Source organism: Oncorhynchus keta, unplaced genomic scaffold (assembly GCF_023373465.1).
Source record: "Oncorhynchus keta strain PuntledgeMale-10-30-2019 unplaced genomic scaffold, Oket_V2 Un_contig_14613_pilon_pilon, whole genome shotgun sequence".
NCBI lineage: Eukaryota > Metazoa > Chordata > Actinopteri > Salmoniformes > Salmonidae > Oncorhynchus > Oncorhynchus keta.
The window spans coordinates 3,404-22,684 of record NW_026278852.1 but is presented as its reverse complement, the minus strand read 5'-3'; the positions used below and the strand labels follow the sequence as shown (position 1 = coordinate 22,684).

The window sequence follows — 19,281 nt, the reverse complement described above, 5'->3', positions numbered from 1 at the left end:
TGATGAGGTGAGTCCTACTGTCACTATGATGAGGTGAGTCCTACTGTCACTATGATGAGGTGAGTCCTACTGTCACTATGAGGTGAGTCTACTGTCACTATGATGAGGTGAGTCCTACTGTCACTATGATGAGGTGAGTCCTACTGTCACTATGCTGAGGAGGTGAGTCCTACTGTCACTATGATGAGGTGAGTCCTACTGTCACTGATGAGGTGAGTCCTACTGTCACTATGATGAGGTGAGTCCTACTGTCACTATGATGAGGTGAGTCCTACTGTCACTATGATGAGGTGAGTCCTACTGTCTCTATGATGAGGTGAGTCCTATGTCACTATGAGGTGAGTCCTACTGTCACTATGATGAGTGAGTCCTACTGTCACTATGAGGTGAGTCCTACTGTCTCTATGATGAGGTGAGTCCTACTGTGAGTCCTACTGTCACTCTATGATGAGGTGAGTCCTACTGTCACTATGATGAGGTGAGTCCTACTGTCACTATGATGAGGTGAGTCCTACTGTCATCTATGATGAGGGGAGTCCTACTGTCACTATGATGAGGTGAGTCCTACTGTGAGTCCTACTGTCACTATGATGAGGTGAGTCCTACTGTCTCTATGATGAGGTGAGTCCTACTGTCACTGAGGTGAGTCCTACTGTCACTATGAGGGTGAGTCCTACTGTCTCTATGATGAGGTGAGTCCTACTATCACTGTCATGAGGTGAGTCCTACTGTCACTATGACAAGGTGAGTCCTACTGTCACTATGAGGTGAGTCCTACTGTCACTATGATGAGGTGAGTCCTACTGTCACTATGACAAGGTGAGTCCTACTGTCACTATGAGGTGAGCCCTACTGTCACTATGATGGGTGAGTCCTGCTGTCACTATGATGAGTCCTACTGTCACTATGAGTGAGTCCTACTGTCACTATGAGTCCTACTGTCACTATGAGGTGAGTCCTACTGTCACTGAGGTGAGTCCTACTGTCACTATGATGAGGTGAGTCCTACTGTCACTATGATGAGGTGAGTCCTACTGTCACTATGATGAGGTGAGTCTACTGTCACTATGAGGTGAGTCCTACTGTCCCTATGATGAGGTGAGTCCTACTGTCACTATGATGTCAGATGTGAGTCCTGTCACTATGACATGAGTGAGTCACTGTCACTATGAGGTGAGTCCTACTGTCACTATGACAAGGTGAGTCCTACTATCACTATGACAAGTGAGTCCTACTGTCACTATGATGAGGTGAGTCCTACTGTCACTGTGATGAGGTGTGAGTCCTACTGTCACTATGACAAGGTGAGTCCTACTATCACTATGAGGTGAGTCCTACTGTCATCTATGACAGGTGAGTCCTACTGTCACTATGATGAGTCCTACTGTCACTATGATGAGGTGAGTCCTACTATCACTATGATGAGGTGAGTCCTACTGTCACTATGATGAGGTGAGTCCTACTGTCACTATGACAAGGTGAGTCCTACTATCACTATGATGAGGTGAGTCCTACTGTCACTATGACAAGGTGAGTCCTACTGTCACTATGAGGTGAGTCTTACTGTCTCTATGATGAGGTGAGTCCTACTGTCTCTATGATGAGGTGAGTCACTGTCACTATGATGAGGTGAGTCCTACTGTCCCTATGATGAGGTGAGTCCTACTGTCCCTATGATGAGGTGAGTCCTACGGTCACTATGATGAGGTGAGTCCTACTGTCACTATGACAAGGTGAGTCCTACTGTCACTATGAGGTGGGTCTTACTGTCTCTATGATGAGGTGAGTCCTACTGTCCCTATGATGAGGTGAGTCCTACTGTCACTATGATGAGGTGAGTCCTACTGTCACTATGATGAGGTGAGTCCTACTGTCTCTATGAGGTGAGTCCTACTGTCCCTATGATGAGGTGAGTGATGAGGTGAGTCCTACTGTCACTATGATGAGGTGAGTCCTACTGTCACTCCTATGTCACTATGACAGGTGAGTCCTACTGTCACCTATGATGAGGTGAGTCCTACTGTCACTATGATGAGGTGAGTCCTACTGTCACTATGATGAGGTGAGTCCTACTGTCACTATGATGAGTGAGTCCTACTGTCACTATGATGAGGTGAGTCCTACTGTCACTATGAGGTGAGTCCTACTGTCACTATGGTGAGTGATGATGAGGTGAGTCCTACTGTCCCTATGATGAGGTGAGTCCTATGACTATGATGAGGTGAGTCCTACTGTCACTATGATGAGTCCTACTGTGAGAGGTGAGTCCTACTGTCACTATGATGAGGTGAGTCCTACTGTCACTATGATGAGGTGAGTCCTACTGTCACTATGATGAGGTGAGTCCTACTGTCACTATGAGGTGAGTCCTACTGTCATGATGAGGTGAGTCTATGATGAGGTGAGTCCTACTGTCCCCTACTGATGAGGTGAGTCCTACTGTCACTATGATGATGAGTGAGTCCTACTGTCCCTATGATGAGGTGAGTCCTACTGTCACTATGATGAGGTGAGTCCTACTGTCATGATGAGGTGAGTCTATGATGAGGTGAGTCCTACTGTCATGATGAGTGAGTCTATGATGAGGTGAGTCCTACTGTCATGAGGGTGAGTCTATGATGATGAGGTGAGTCCTACTGTCACTATGATGAGGTGAGTCCTACTATGTCACTGTCTCTATGATGAGGTGAGTCCTACTGTCACTATGATGAGGTGAGTCCTACTGTCACTATGATGAGGTGAGTCCTACTGTCACTATGATGAGGTGAGTCCTACTGTCATGATGAGGTGAGTCTACTGTCTCTATGATGAGGTGAGTCCTACTGTCACTATGATGAGGTGAGTCCTACTGTCACTATGATGAGGTGAGTCCTACTGTCACTACTATGATGAGGTGAGTCCTACTGTCACTATGATGAGGTGAGTCCTACTGTCCCTATGATGAGGTGAGTCCTACTGTCACTATGATGAGGTGAGTCCTACTGTCCCTATGATGAGGTGAGTCCTGCAACTGATGAGGTGAGTCTCTATGATGAGGTGAGTCCTACTGTCTATGATGAGGTGAGTCCTACTGTCACTACTATGATGAGGTGAGTCCTACTGTCACTATGATGAGGTGAGTCCTACTGTCAGGTGAGTCCTACTGTCCCTATGATGAGGTGAGTCCTACTGTCACTATGATGAGGTGAGTCCTACTGTCACTATGATGAGGTGAGTCCTACTGTCACTATGATGAGGTGAGTCCTACTGTCACTATGATGAGGTGAGTCCTACTGTCACTATGATGAGGTGAGTCCTACTGTCACTATGATGAGGTCCCTATGATGAGGTCCTACTGTCACTATGAGGTGAGTCCTACTGTCATGATGAGGTGAGTCTACTATGATGAGGTGAGTCCTACTGTCACTATGATGAGGTGAGTCCTACTGTCACTATGATGAGGTGAGTCCTACTGTCACTATGATGAGGTGAGTCCTACTGTCCCTATGATGAGGTGAGCCCTACTGTCACTATGATGAGGTGAGTCCTACTGTCACTATGATGAGGTGAGTCCTACTGTCACTATGATGAGGTGAGTCCTACTGTCACTATGATGAGGTGAGTCCTACTGTCACTATGATGAGGTGAGTCCTACTGTCACTATGATGAGGTGAGTCCTACTCCTACCTGTCACTATGATGAGGTGAGTCCTACTGTCACTATGATGAGGTGAGTCCTACTGTCTCTATGATGAGGTGAGTCCTACTGTCCTATGAGAGGTGAGTCCTACTGTCACTATGATGAGGTGAGTCCTACTGTCTCTATGATGAGGTCCTACTGTCCCTATGATGAGGTGAGTCCTACTGTCACTATGATGAGGTGAGTCCTACTGTCCCTATGATGAGGTGAGTCCTACTGTCACTATGATGAGGTGAGTCCTACTGTCACTATGATGAGGTCACTATGATGTCCTACTGTCACTACTGATCCTACTGTCACTAGGTGAGTGAGTCCTACTGTCCCTATGATGAGGTGAGTCCTACTGTCACTATGATGAGGTGAGTCTATGATGAGGTGAGTCCTACTGTCACTATGATCCTACTGTCCTATGATGAGGTGAGTCCTACTGTCCCTATGATGGTGAGTCCTACTGTCCCTATGATGAGTCCTACTGTCCCTATGATGAGGTGAGTCCTACTGTCACTATGATCATGAGGTGAGTCCTACTGTCACTATGATGAGGTGAGTCCTACTGTCACTATGATGAGGTGAGTCCTACTGTCACTATGATGAGGTGAGTCCTACTGTCCCTATGATGAGGTGAGTCCTACTGTCACTATGATGAGGTGAGTCCTACTGATGAGGTGAGTCACTGTCATGATGAGGTGAGTCCTACTGTCACTATGATGAGGTGAGTCTTACTGTCTCTATGATGAGGTGAGTCCTACTGTCACTATGATGAGGTGAGTCCTACTGTCACTATGATGAGGTGAGTCCTACTGTCACTATGATGAGGTGAGTCCTACTGTCTGATGAGGTGAGTCCTACTGTCACTATGATGAGGTGAGTCCTACTGTCTCTATGATGAGGTGAGTCCTACTGTCACTATGATGAGGTGAGTCCTACTGTCCTATGAGGGTGAGTCTGTCTCTATGATGACTGTCCCTATGATGAGTGAGTCCTACTGTCTCCTATGATGATGAGGTGAGTCCTACTGTCTCTATGATGAGGTGAGTCCTACTGTCACTATGATGAGGTGAGTCCTACTGTCCCTATGATGAGGTGAGTCCTACTGTCTCTATGATGAGGTGAGTCCTACTGTCAGTCCTATGATGAGGTGAGTCCTACTGTCTCTATGATGAGGTGAGTCCTACTGTCACTATGATGAGGTGAGTCCTACTGTCACTGAGGTGATCCTACTGTCACTATGATGAGGTGAGTCCTACTGTCACTATGATGAGGTGAGTCCTACTGTCCTATGATGAGGTGAGTCCTACTGTCTCTATGATGAGGTGAGTCCTACTATGTCTCTATGATGAGGTGAGTCCTACTATGTCCCTACTGTCCATACATTCCCCTATTTGAAGTTATAATTGTTCCTATAATTGTCTGTCCAGAGGCTGCCCACAATGATGAGGTGAGTCATTCACCATTACTATCTCTGACTGAATGTCCCTGTAATCGTTAAGACACAATGTCAGCATGTTCATTATTCCTGTCTATTAACTTCAGTGTGGTGGAATATTCCTCCCCAATGTCCACTCCCAGATAACTAGTAGATAACTTCATTATAGTGGATATACATTATAGAGGAGGGTTGATGTGTTCCTGTCTCATCCCAGGTGGACATTCCCAACATCCAGAAACAGAGGAAACATTTAGCCAAGCTGGTCCTACTGTCCCTATGATGAGGTGGACTCTGATGAGGGGTGAGTCCTCTGTCACTATGATGAGGTGAGTCCTACGGTGAGGGATGGACTGTTAACAGGCTGGGTGGGACCTGATGCTTATGATGACTCTTCACTCTTCACATGCTCACGTTTAGAATAATGCTTAGACCGGCCTACTGTTCCTTCCCTCATTGTGAGTGTGTCTCTATGAAATCGCGCCCTAATCTTATTATGTAGTGTAATGCACTACTGGTCAGAAGTAGTGCACTATGGAATAGTGGAATAGGATGTGGAATAGGATGCCTTTGGGATGCTGTCTGTGTGTGTTGGTGTTCATCCCTCCTCCTAAACTCTTCTTCTGTCTCCTCCTTAAACCTGTAGGTTTCACCAGTCGGTCCAAGTCCTCCAGTCACCCGAGCAACCTGCAGGCGGGCGGGGCCAAGGGGGAGGCCCTCAGAGAGGAGATGGAAGAGGCAGCCAATAGGATGGAGATCTGCAGGGTGAGTCACAGGGTTCTAGAGGTTCAGGCTCCTCCTCCTTCACCTACTGTATTCCACTGACCTCCCCCACACCATGAAGCTGTATTAACCACTACAAGGTTACAGACTGTATTAACCACTACAAGGTTACAGGCTGTATTAACCACTACAAGGTTACAGGCTGTATTAAGGTTACAGACTGTATTAACCACTACAAGGTTACAGACTGTATTAACCACTACAAGGTTACAGGCTGTATTAACCACTACAAGGTTACAGGCTGTATTAACCACTACAAGGTTACAGGCTGTATTAAGGTTACAGACTGTATTAACCACTACAAGGTTACAGGCTGTATTAACCACTACAAGGTTACAGACTGTATTAAGGTTACAGACTGTATTAACCACTACAAGGTTACAGACTGTATTAACCACTACAAGGTTACAGACTGTATTAACCACTACAAGGTTACAGACTGTATTAACCACTACAAGGTTACAGACTGTATTAACCACTACAAGGTTACAGACTGTATTAACCACTACAAGGTTACAGACTGTATTAACCACTACAAGGTTACAGACTGTATTAACCACTACAAGGTTACAGGCTGTATTAACCACTACAAGGTTACAGACTGTATTAAGGTTACAGACTGTATTAACCACTACAAGGTTACAGACTGTATTAACCACTACAAGGTTACAGACTGTATTAACCACTACAAGGTTATAGACTGTATTAACCACTACAAGGTTACAGACTGTATTAAGGTTACAGACTGTATTAACCACTACAAGGTTATAGACTGTATTAACCACTACAAGGTTACAGACTGTATTAACCACTACAAGGTTACAGACTGTATTAACCACTACAAGGTTACAGACTGTATTAACCACTACAAGGTTACAGACAGTATTAAGGTTACAGACTGTATTAACCACTACAAGGTTACAGACTGTATTAACCACTACAAGGTTACAGACTGTATTAAGGTTACAGGCTGTATTAACCACTACAAGGTTACAGACTGTATTAAGGTTACAGGCTGTATTAACCACTACACGGTTACAGACTGTATTAACCACTACAAGGTTACAGACTGTATTAAGGTTATAGACTGTATTAAGGTTACAGACTGTATTAACCACTACAAGGTTACAGGCTGTATTAACCACTACAAGGTTACAGGCTGTATTAACCACTACAAGGTTACAGGCTGTATTAAGGTTACAGACTGTATTAACCACTACAAGGTTATAGACTGTATTAACAACTACAAGGTTACAGACTGTATTAAGGTTACAGACTGTATTAAACCACTACAAGGTTACAGACTGTATTAAGGTTACAGACTGTATTAACCACTACAAGGTTACAGACTGTATTAACCACTACAAGGTTAGACTGTATTAAGGTTACAGACTGTATTAACCACTACAAGGTTAGACTGTAAGGTTACAGACTGTATTAACCACTACAAGGTTACAGACTGTATTAACAGACTGTATTAACCACTACAAGGTTACAGACTGTATTAACCACTACAAGGTTACAGACTGTATTAAGGTTACAGACTGTATTAAGGTTACAGGCTGTATTAACCACTACAAGGTTACAGACTGTATTAAGGTTACAGACTGTATTAACCACTACAAGGTTACAGACTGTATTAACCACTACAAGGTTAGACTGTATTAAGGTTACAGACTGTATTAACCACTACAAGGTTACAGACTGTATTAACCACTACACGGTTACAGACTGTATTAACCACTACAAGGTTACAGACTGTATTAACCACTACAGGTTACAGACTGTATTAAGGTTACAGACTGTATTAACCACTACAAGGTTACAGACTGTATTAACCACTACAAGGTTACAGACTGTATTAAGGTTACAGACTGTATTAACCACTACAAGGTTACAGACTGTATTAACCACTACAAGGTTAGACTGTATTAAGGTTACAGACTGTATTAACCACTACAAGGTTACAGACTGTATTAACCACTACACGGTTACAGACTGTATTAACCACTACAAGGTTACAGACTGTATTAACCACTACAAGGTTACAGACTGTATTAAGGTTACAGACTGTATTAACCACTACAAGGTTACAGACTGTATTAAGGTTACAGACTGTATTAACCACTACAAGGTTACAGACTGTATTAACCACTACACGGTTACAGACTGTATTAATGTTACAGACTGTATTAACCACTACAAGGTTATAGACTGTATTAACCATTACAAGGTTACAGGCTGTATTAACCACTACAAGGTTACAGACTGTATTAACCACTACAAGGTTACAGACTGTATTAACCACTACAAGGTTACAGACTGTATTAACCACTACAAGGTTACAGACTGTATTAACCACTGCATTAACCACTACACGGTTACAGACTGTATTAACCACTACAAGGTTACAGACTGTATTAACCACTACAAGGTTACAGACTGTATTAACCACTACACAGTTACAGACTGTATTAACCACTACAAGGTTACAGACTGTATTAAGGTTACAGGCTGTATTAACCACTACAAGGTTACAGACTGTATTAAGGTTACAGGCTGTATTAACCACTACAAGGTTACAGACTGTATTAACCACTACAAGGTTATAGACTGTATTAAGGTTACAGGCTGTATTAACCACTACAAGGTTACAGACTGTATTGCTGTTACAGACTGTATAACCACTACAAGGTTACAGACTGTATTAACCACTACACGGTTACAGACTGTATTAATGTTACAGACTGTATTAACCACTACAAGGTTATAGACTGTATTAACCACTACAAGGTTACAGACTGTAGTAAGGTTACAGGCTGTATTAACCACTACAAGGTTACAGACTGTATTAACCACTACAAGGTTACAGACTGTATTAACCACTACAAGGTTACAGACTGTATTAACCACTACAAGGTTACAGACTCTATTTAGGTTACAGGCTGTATTAAGGTTAAAGGTTGCAATAAGGTTAAAGGTCATTTTTACTTCTCTTTTCCAGGATCAACTATCAGCGGATATGTATAATTTTGTGGCCAAAGAAATCGACTATGCAAACTACTTTCAGACGGTCAGTACGTTTTCTGTATCATTGCATTGCCCTTCAGATGACATTGACTCCTTTTACAGTCAAATAGCTGAGCGGCTGTTTAAACCTCACCTTTTACCCCTCTGTCCCTTTGTGTCTCTCTGTCCTTCTGTCACCCTCTGTCCCTCTGTCTCCCTCTCTGTCCCTGTGTCTCTGTCCCCCTCTCTGTCCCTCTGTGTCTCTCTGTCCTTCTGTCACCCTCTGTCCCTCTGTCTCCCTCTCTGTCCCTGTGTCTCTGTCCCCCTCTCTGTCCTTCTATGTCTCTCTGTCCCTCTGTCTCCCTCTCTGTCCCTGTGTCTCTGTCCCCCTCTCTGTCCTTCTGAGTCTCTCGGTCTCCCTCTGTTTCCTTACGTGTCTCTCTGTCTCCCTCTGTTTCCTTACGTGTCTTACTGGCCCCCTCTCTGTCCCTTTGTCTCTGTCCCCCTCTCTGTCCCTGTGTCTCTGTCCCCCTCTCTGTCCCTGTGTCTCTGTCTCCCTCTCCTTCCATTTGTCTCTGTCCCCCTCTCTGTCCCTGTGTCTCTGTCCCTGTGTCTCTGTCCCTATGTCTCTGTCCCCCTCTCTGTCCCCCTCTCTGTCCCTGTGTCTCTGTGTGTCTCCCTGTAGCTCATAGAGATCCAGGCAGAATATCACAGGAAGTCTCTAGAGATCCTCCAGAGTGTCCTGCCCACCATTAAGGCTCACCAGGGTGAGTAATGTGTGTGTGAGAGAGAGAGAGCTCGTCCATGCCTGCACATGTACACATGCCTCGTGTGTCTAACTGTTGTATAATGTGTTGTCCTGCCACAGAGGCGTGGGTGGAGAAGCCTTCGTATGGCAAGGCCCTGGAGGAACACCTGACTATCAGCAGCAGAGAGATCGCCTTCCCCCATCGAGGCCTGTGTCACAATGCTGCTGGAGTGTGGCATGCAGGAGGAGGTATAGGAAAAGATGAAGCCTGCTTTACACTAAGTTTCCCAGACCCAGTTGAAGCCTACTTAACACTAAGTATCCCAGACCCAGATTTTATTTTAATTTTACCTTTATTTAACTAGGCAAGGTTAGGTTAAGGTTAAGGTTAAGAACAAAAGAACAAATTCTTATTTTCAATGACGGCCTAGGAACAGTGAGTTAACTGCCTGTTCAGGGGCAGAACGACAGATTTGTACCTTGTCAGCTCAGGGGTTTCAACTTGCAACCTTCCGGTTACTAGTCCAACACTCTAACCACTAGGCTACCCTGCCGACCCAGATGAAGCCTACTTAACACTAAGTTTCCCAGACCCAGATGAAGCCTACTGAACACTAAGTTTCCCAGACCCAGATGAAGCCTACTTAACACTACTAAGTTTCCCAGACCCAGGTGAAGCCTACTTAACACTAAGTTTCCCAGACCCAGTTGAAGCCTACTTAACACTAAGTTTCCCAGACCCAGATGAAGCCTACTTAACACTAAGTTTCCCAGACCCAGATGAAGCCTACTTAACAATACGTTTGCCAGACCCAGATGAAGCCTACTTAACAATACGTTTCCCAGACCCAGATGAAGCCTACTTAACACTAACTTTCCCAGACCCAGATGAAGCCTACTTAACACTACTAAGTTTCCCAGACCCAGATGAAGCCTACTTAACAATACGTTTCCCAGACCCAGATGAAACCTAATTAACACTACTAAGTTTCCCAGACCCAGATGAAGTCTACTTAACACTAAGTTTCCCAGACCCAGATGAAGCCTGCATAACACTAAGTTTCCCAGACCCAGGTGAAGCCTACTTAACACTAAGTTTCCCAGACCCAGATGAAGCCTACTTAACACTAAGTTTCCCAGACCCAGATGAAGCCTACTTAACACTAAGTTTCCCAGACCCAGTTGAAGCCTACTTAACACTACTAAGTTTCCCAGACCCAGGTGAAGCCTACTTAACACTAAGTTTCCCAGACCCAGTTGAAGCCTACTTAACACTAAGTTTCCCAGACCCAGATGAAGCCTACTTAACACTAAGTTTCCCAGACCCAGATGAAGCCTACTTAACACTAAGTTTCCCAGACCCAGTTGAAGCCTACTTAACACGAAGTTTCCCAGACCCAGATGAAGCCTACTTAACACTAAGTTTCCCAGACCCAGATGAAGCGTAATTAACACTAAGTTTCCCAGACCCAGATGAAGCCTACTTAACACTAAGTTTCCCAGACCCAGTTGAAGCCTACTTAACAATACGTTTCCCAGACCCAGATGAAGCCTACTTAACACTAAGTTTCCCAGACCCAGTTGAAGCGTACTTAACAATACGTTTCCCAGACCCAGATGAAGCGTACTTAACACTACTAAGTTTCCCAGACCCAGATAAAGCCTACTTAACACTACTAAGTTTCCCAGACCCAGATGAAGCCTACTTAATACACAGTTTCCCAGACCCAGGTGAAGCCCACTTAACACTACTAAGTTTCCCAGACCCAGGTGAAGCCTAATTAACACTACTAAACATTCTGATTACAGAGTAGCGTTAATATAGGATTTAGCCGCTAGAGAGTGTTTATTGTAGACAAAGTTACAGTATGTACTAGATTTATATTTCACTATTTATCTCTATGATGACCCTGCTCTGATTCCCTGACTTCCTGACTCCCTGTCTTCCTGACTCCCTGACTCCCTGACTTCCTGACTCCCTGTCTCCTGACTCCCTGTCTTCCTGTCTTCCTGACTCCCTGTGTGTGTGGGGTCTGTTCAGAGTGACTCCCTGTCTTCCTGACTCCCTGTCTTCCTGACTCCCTGTCTTCCTGACTCCCTGTCTCCCTGACTCCCTGTCTTCCTGACTTCCTGACTCCTTGTCTTCCTGACTCCCTGTCTTCCTGACTCCCTGTCTTCCTGTCTTCCTGACTCCCTGTCTTCCTGACCCCCTGTGTGTGGGGGTCTGTTCAGAGTGACTCCTGTCTTCCTGACTCCCTGTCTTCCTGACTCCCTGTGTGTGTAGGGTCTGTTCAGAGTGACTCCCTGTCTTCCTGACTCCCTGTCTTCCTGACTCCCTGTCTTCCTGACTCCCTGTCTCCCTGACTCCCTGTCTTCCTGACTCCCTGTCTTCCTGACTCCCTGTCTTCCTGACCCCTGTCTTCCTGACTCCTGTCTTCCTGACTCCCTGTCTTCCTGACTCCCTGTCTTCCTGACCCCTGTCTTCCTGACTCCCTGACTCCCTGTCTTCCTGACTCCCTGTCTTCCTGACTCCTGTCTTCCTGACCCCCTGTCTTCCTAACTCCCTGACTCCCTGTCTCCTGACTCCCTGTCTCCCTGACTCCCTGTCTTCCTGACTCCCTGTCTTCCTGACTCCCTGTCTTCCTGTCTTCCTGACTCCCTGTGTGTGTAGTGTCTGTTCAGAGTGACTCCCTGACTTCCTGTCTTCCTGACTCCCTGTGTGTGTAGTGTCTGTTCAGAGTGACTCCTGTCTTCCTGACTCCCTGTCTTCCTGACTCCCTGTGTGTGTGGGGTCTGTTCAGAGTGACTCCTGTCTTCCTGACTCCCTGTCTCTCTGACTCCCTGTCTTCCTGACTTCCTGTCTTCCTGTCTTCCTGACTTCCTGTCTTCCTGTCTTCCTGACTCCTGTCTTCCTGACTCCCTGTGTGTGTGGGGTCTGTTCAGAGTGACTTCCTGTCTTCCTGTCTTCCTGACTCCCTGTCTTCCTGTCTTCCTGACTCCCTGTGTGTGTGGGGTCTGTTCAGAGTGACTCCCTGTCTTCCTGACTCCCTGTCTTCCTGACTCCCTGTCTTCCTGACTCCCTGTCTCCCTGACTCCCTGTCTTCCTGACTTCCTGACTCCTTGTCTTCCTGACTCCCTGTCTTCCTGACTCCCTGTCTTCCTGTCTTCCTGACTCCCTGTCTTCCTGACCCCCTGTGTGTGTGGGGTCTGTTCAGAGTGACTCCCTGACTTCCTGTCTTCCTGACTCCCTGTGTGTGTAGTGTCTGTTCAGAGTGACTCCCTGTCTTCCTGACTCCCTGTCTTCCTGACTCCCTGTGTGTGGGGTCTGTTCAGAGTGACTCCCTGTCTTCCTGACTCCCTGTCTTCCTGACTCCCTGTCTTCCTGACTCCCTGTCTTCCTGACTCCCTGTCTTCCTGACTCCCTGTCTTCCTGACTCCCTGTCTTCCTGACTCCCTGTCTTCCTGACTCCCTGTCTTCCTGACTCCCTGTCTTCCTGACTCCCTGTCTTCCTGACTCCCTGACTCCCTGTCTTCCTGACTCCCTGTCTTCCTGACTCCCTGTCTTCCTGACCCCTGTCTTCCTAACTCCCTGACTCCCTGTCTCCTGACTCCTGTCTCCTGACTCCCTGTCTTCCTGACTCCCTGTCTTCCTGACTCCCTGTCTTCCTGTCTTCCTGACTCCCTGTGTGTGTAGTGTCTGTTCAGAGTGACTCCCTGACTTCCTGTCTTCCTGACTCCCTGTGTGTGTAGTGTCTGTTCAGAGTGACTCCCTGACTTCCTGTCTTCCTGACTCCTGTGTGTGTAGTGTCTGTTCAGAGTGACTCCTGTCTTCCTGACTCCCTGTCTTCCTGACTCCTGTGTGTGTGGGGTCTGTTCAGAGTGACTCCCTGTCTTCCTGACTCCCTGTCTTCCTGACTTCCTGTCTTCCTGTCTTCCTGACTTCCTGTCTTCCTGTCTTCCTGACTCCCTGTCTTCCTGACTCCCTGTGTGTGTGGGGTCTGTTCAGAGTGACTTCCTGTCTTCCTGTCTTCCTGACTCCCTGTCTTCCTGTCTTCCTGACTTCCTGTCTTCCTGTCTTCCTGACTCCCTGTCTTCCTGACTCCCTGTGTGTGTGGGGTCTGTTCAGAGTGACTCCCTGTCTTCCTGACTCCCTGTCTTCCTGACTCCTGTGTTTGTGGTGTCTGTTCAGAGTGACTCCCTGACTCCCTGACTCCCTGTCTTCCTGACTCCCTGTCTCCCTGACTCCCTGTCTTCCTGACTCCTGTGTGTGTGGGGTCTGTTCAGAGTGACTCCCTGTCTCCCTGACTCCCTGTCTTCCTGACTGCCTGTCTTCTTGACTCCCTGTCTTCCTGACTCCCTGTCTTCCCGACTCCCTGTCTTCTTGACTCCCTGTCTCCCTGTCTTCCTGACTCCCTGTCTTCCTGACTTCCTGTCTTCCTGACTCCCTGTCTTCTTGACTCCCTGTGTGTGGGGACTGTTCAGAGTGACTCCTGTCTTCTTGACTCCCTGTCTTCTTGACTCCCTGTGTGTGGGGTCTGTTCAGAGTGACTCCCTGTCTTCCTGACTCCCTGTCTTCCTGTCTTCCTGACTCCCTGTCTTCCTGACTCCCTGTCTTCCTGACTCCCTGTCTTCCTGACTCCCTGACTCCCTGTCTTCCTGACTCCCTGTCTTCCTGACCCCTGACTCCCTGACTCCCTGACTCCCTGTCTTCCTGACTCCCTGTCTTCCTGTCTTCCTGACTCCTGTGTGTGTGGGGTCTGTTCAGAGTGACTCCCAGTCTTCCTGACTTCCTGTCTTCCTGTCTTCCTGACTTCCTGTCTTCCTGTCTTCCTGACTCCCTGTCTTCCTGACTCCCTGTCTTCCTGACCCCTGTCTTCCTGACTCCCTGTCTTCCTGACTCCCTGTCTCCCTGACTCCCTGTCTTCCTGACTCCTGTGTGTGTGGGGTCTGTTCAGAGTGACTCCCTGTCTCCCTGACTCCCTGTCTTCCTGACTGCCTGTCTTCTTGACTCCCTGTCTTCCTGACTCCTGTCTTCCTGACTCCCTGTCTTCTTGACTCCCTGTCTTCCTGACTTCCTGTCTTCCTGACTCCTGTCTTCTTGACTCCCTGTCTTCTTGACTCCCTGTCTTCTTGACTCCTGTGTGTGGGGTCTGTTCAGAGTGACTCCTGTCTTCCTGACTCCCTGTCTTCCTGTCTTCCTGACTCCCTGTCTTCCTGACTCCCTGACTCCCTGTCTTCCTGTCTTCCTGACTCCCTGTCTTCCTGACTCCCTGTCTTCCTGACTCCCTGACTCCTGTCTTCCTGACTCCCTGTCTTCCTGACCCCTGACTCCCTGACTCCCTGACTCCCTGTCTTCCTGACTCCTGTCTTCCTGAGCCCCTGACTCCCTGTCTTCCTGTCTTCCTGACTTCCTGTCTTCCTGACTCCCTGTGTGTGTGGGGTCTGTTCAGAGTGACTCCTGTCTTCCTGTCTCCCTGTCTTCCTGACTCCTGTGTGTGTGGGGTCTGTTCAGAGTGACTCCCTGTCTTCCTGACTCCCTGTCTTCCTGACTCCCTGTCTTCCTGACTCCCTGTCTTCCTGACTCCCTGACTCCCTGTCTTCCTGACTCCCTGTCTTCCTGACTCCTGTCTTCTTGACTCCCTGTCTCCCTGTCTTCCTGACTCCCTGTGTGTGTGGGGTCTGTTCAGAGTGACTCCTGTCTTCCTGACTCCCTGTCTTCCTGACTCCCTGTCTCCCTGTCTCCCTGACTCCTGTGTGTGTAGTGTCTGTTCAGAGTGACTCCCTGTCTTCCTGACTCCCTGTCTTCCTGACTCCTGTGTGTGTGGGGTCTGTTCAGAGTGACTCCCTGTCTTCCTGACTCCCTGTCTCCCTGACTCCCTGTCTTCCTGACTCCCTGTCTTCCTGTCTTCCTGACTTCCTGTCTTCCTGTCTTCCTGACTTCCTGTCTTCCTGACTCCCTGTGTGTGTGGGGTCTGTTCAGAGTGACTCCCTGTCTTCCTGACTCCCTGTCTTCCTGACTCCCTGTGTGTGTAGGGTCTGTTCAGAGTGACTCCCTGTCTCCCTGACTCCCTGTCTTCCTGACTCCCTGTCTTCCTGACTCCCTGTCTTCCTGACTCCCTGTCTCCCTGTCTTCCTGACTCCCTGTCTTCCTGACTCCCTGTCTTCTTGACTCCCTGTCTCCCTGTCTTCCTGACTCCCTGTCTTCCTGACTTCCTGTCTTCCTGACTCCCTGTCTTCTTGACTCCTGTGTGTGTAGGGTCTGTTCAGAGTGACTCCCTGTCTTCCTGACTCCCTGTCTTCCTGACTCCCTGTCTTCCTGACTTCCTGTCTTCCTGACTCCCTGTCTTCCTGACTCCCTGTCTTCCTGACTCCCTGTCTTCCTGACTCCCTGTCTTCCTGACTCCCTGTCTTCTTGACTCCCTGTCTCCCTGTCTTCCTGACTCCTGTCTTCCTGACTCCCTGTCTTCCTGACACCCTGTCTTCCTGACTCCCTGTCTTCCTGACTCCCTGTCTTCCTGACACCCTGTCTTCCTGACTCCCTGTCTTCCTGACTCCCTGTCTTCTTGACTCCCTGTCTCCCTGTCTTCCTGACTCCCTGTCTTCCTGACTCCCTGTCTTCCTGACACCCTGTCTTCCTGACTCCCTGTCTTCCTGACTCCCTGTCTTCCTGACACCCTGTCTTCCTGACACCCTGTCTTCCTGACTCCCTGTCTTCCTGACTCCTTGTCTTCCTGACTCCCTGTGTGTGTAGGGTCTGTTCAGAGTGACTCCCTGTCTTCCTGACTCCCTGTCTTCCTGACTTCCTGTCTTCCTGACTCCCTGTCTTCCTGTCTTCCTGACTTCCTGTCTTCCTGACTCCTGTCTTCCTGTCTTCCTGACTTCCTGTCTTCCTGACTCCCTGTCTTCCTGACTCCTGTCTTCCTGACTCCCTGTCTTCCTGACTCCCTGTCTTCCTGACTCCCTGTCTTCCTGTCTTCCTGACTTCCTGTCTTCCTGACTCCTGTCTTCCTGTCTTCCTGACTTCCTGTCTTCCTGACTCCCTGTCTTCCTGACTCCTGTCTTCCTGACTCCCTGTCTTCCTGACCCCTGTCTTCCTGACTCCCTGTCTTCCTGTCTTCCTGTCTTCCTGACTCCCTGTCTTCCTGACTCCCTGTCTTCCTGACTCCCTGTTTTCCTGACTCCCTGTCTCCCTGTCTTCCTGACTCCCTGTCTTCCTGACTCCCTGTCTTCCTGACTCCTGTGTGTGTTGGTCTGTTCAGAGTGACTCCCTGTCTTCCTGACCCCTGTCTTCCTGACTCCCTGTCTTCCTGTCTTCCTGTCTTCCTGACTCCCTGTCTTCCTGACTCCCTGTTTTCCTGACTCCCTGTCTCCCTGTCTTCCTGACTCCCTGTCTTCCTGTCTTCCTGACTCCTGTGTGTGGGGTCTGTTCAGAGTGACTCCCTGTCTTCCTGACTCCCTGTCTTCCTGACTCCTGTGTGTGTGGGGTCTGTTCAGAGTGACTCCCTGACTCCCTGTCTTCCTGACTCCCTGTCTTCCTGACTCCCTGTCTTCCTGACTCCTGTGTGTGTGGGGTCTGTTCAGAGTGACTCCCTGACTCCCTGTCTTCCTGACTCCCTGTCTTCCTGACTCCCTGTCTTCCTGACTCCCTGTCTTCTTGACTCCCTGTCTCCTGTCTTCCTGACTCCCTGTCTTCCTGACTCCCTGTCTTCTTGACTCCCTGTCTCCCTGTCTTCCTGACTCCTGTCTTCCTGACTTCCTGTCTTCCTGACTCCCTGTCTTCTTGACTCCCTGTGTGTGTAGGGTCTGTTCAGAGTGACTCCTGTCTTCTTGACTCCCTGTCTTCTTGACTCCCTGTCTTCCTGACTCCCTGTCTTCTTGACTCCTGTCTCCCTGTCTTCCTGACTCCCTGTCTTCCTGACTCCTGTCTTCCTGACTCCCTGTCTTCCTGACTCCCTGTCTTCCTGACTCCCTGTCTTCTTGACTCCCTGTCTCCCTGTCTTCCTGACTCCCTGTCTTCCTGACTCCTGTCTTCCTGACACCCTGTCTTCCTGACTCCCTGTCTTCCTGACTCCCTGTCTTCCTGACACCCTGTCTTCCTGACTCCCTGTCTTCCTGACTCCCTGTCTTCTTGACTCCCTGTCTCCCTGTCTTCCTGACTCCTGTCTTCCTGACTCCCTGTCTTCCTGACTCCTGTGTGTGTAGGGTCTGTTCAGAGTGACTCCCTGTCTTCCTGACTCCCTGTCTTCCTGACTTCCTGTCTTCCTGACTCCCTGTCTTCCTGTCTTCCTGACTTCCTGTCTTCCTGACTCCCTGTCTTCCTGTCTTCCTGACTTCCTGTCTTCCTGACTCCCTGTCTTCCTGACTCCCTGTCTTCCTGTCTTCCTGACTTCCTGTCTTCCTGACTCCCTGTCTTCCTGTCTTCCTGACTCCCTGTCTTCCTGACTCCCTGTCTTCCTGTCTTCCTGACTTCCTGTCTTCCTGACTCCCTGTCTTCCTGTCTTCCTGACTTCCTGTCTTCCTGACTCCCTGTCTTCCTGTCTTCCTGACTCCCTGTCTTCCTGACTCCCTGTCTTCCTGACTTCCTGTCTTCCTGACTCCCTGTCTTCCTGTCTTCCTGACTTCCTGTCTTCCTGACTCCCTGTCTTCCTGTCTTCCTGACTCCCTGTCTTCCTGACTCCCTGTCTTCCTGACTCCCTGTCTTCCTGTCTTCCTGACTTCCTGTCTTCCTGACTCCCTGTCTTCCTGTCTTCCTGACTCCCTGTCTTCCTGACTCCCTGTCTTCCTGACTCCCTGTCTTCCTGACTCCCCCTGTCTTCCTGACCCCTGTCTTCCTGACTCCCTGTCTTCCTGTCTTCCTGTCTTCCTGACTCCCTGTCTTCCTGACTCCCTGTCTTCCTGACTCCCTGTTTTCCTGACTCCTGTCTCCCTGTCTTCCTGACTCCCTGTCTTCCTGACTCCCTGTCTTCCTGACTCCCTGTGTGTGTTGGGTCTGTTCAGAGTGACTCCCTGTCTTCCTGACCCCCTGTCTTCCTGACTCCCTGTCTTCCTGTCTTCCTGTCTTCCTGACTCCCTGTCTTCCTGACTCCCTGTCTTCCTGACTCCCTGTCTCCCTGACTCCCTGTCTTCCTGACTCCCTGTCTTCCTGTCTTCCTGACTTCCTGTCTTCCTGACTCCCTGTGTGTGTAGTGTCTGTTCAGAGTGACTCCCTGACTCCCTGTCTTCCTGACTCCCTGTCTTCCTGACTTCCTGTCTTCCTGACTCCCTGTGTGTGTAGGGTCTGTTCAGAGTTGCCCCCTCGGCCTCCAAGCTGAAGAAGCTGAAGGCCTCCCTGGACTGTGGTGTTATGGACGTACAGGAGTATTCAGCTGACCCCCACGCCATCGCAGGTTGCCTTACACACCCACACACACAGACAGACACACCCACCCACACACCCACCCACACACAGTATATGAAAACACTTAAATACACTCCCATGCATAGTATTTGAAATAGGTATTCAAAATACCCTCAAATATAATTTGATATACTATTTCGTTTTTACAAATAACCATTAAAATACTCAACATTTAAAAAAAGTATTTAAAATACTACAGTGTACAGATAAATAAATGCATCATGTAAAGTGTTGGTCCCA

General features: G+C 48.3%; 1 protein-coding gene across 1 annotated transcript; it reads left to right on the top strand.

The window, feature by feature from the left end:
- Positions 1-1,976: 1,976 nt before the first annotated feature.
- On the top strand, positions 1,977-19,030 carry LOC127918609 (rho GTPase-activating protein 44-like; the record flags this gene model as incomplete). The annotated part of the gene is made up of 6 exons (XM_052501883.1): positions 1,977-1,983; positions 5,751-5,869; positions 8,892-8,960; positions 9,582-9,663; positions 9,765-9,940; positions 18,919-19,030. Coding segments are annotated over exons 1-6 (565 nt in total), but the record flags the coding sequence as incomplete, so codon positions are not given.
- Positions 19,031-19,281: the final 251 nt, after the last annotated feature.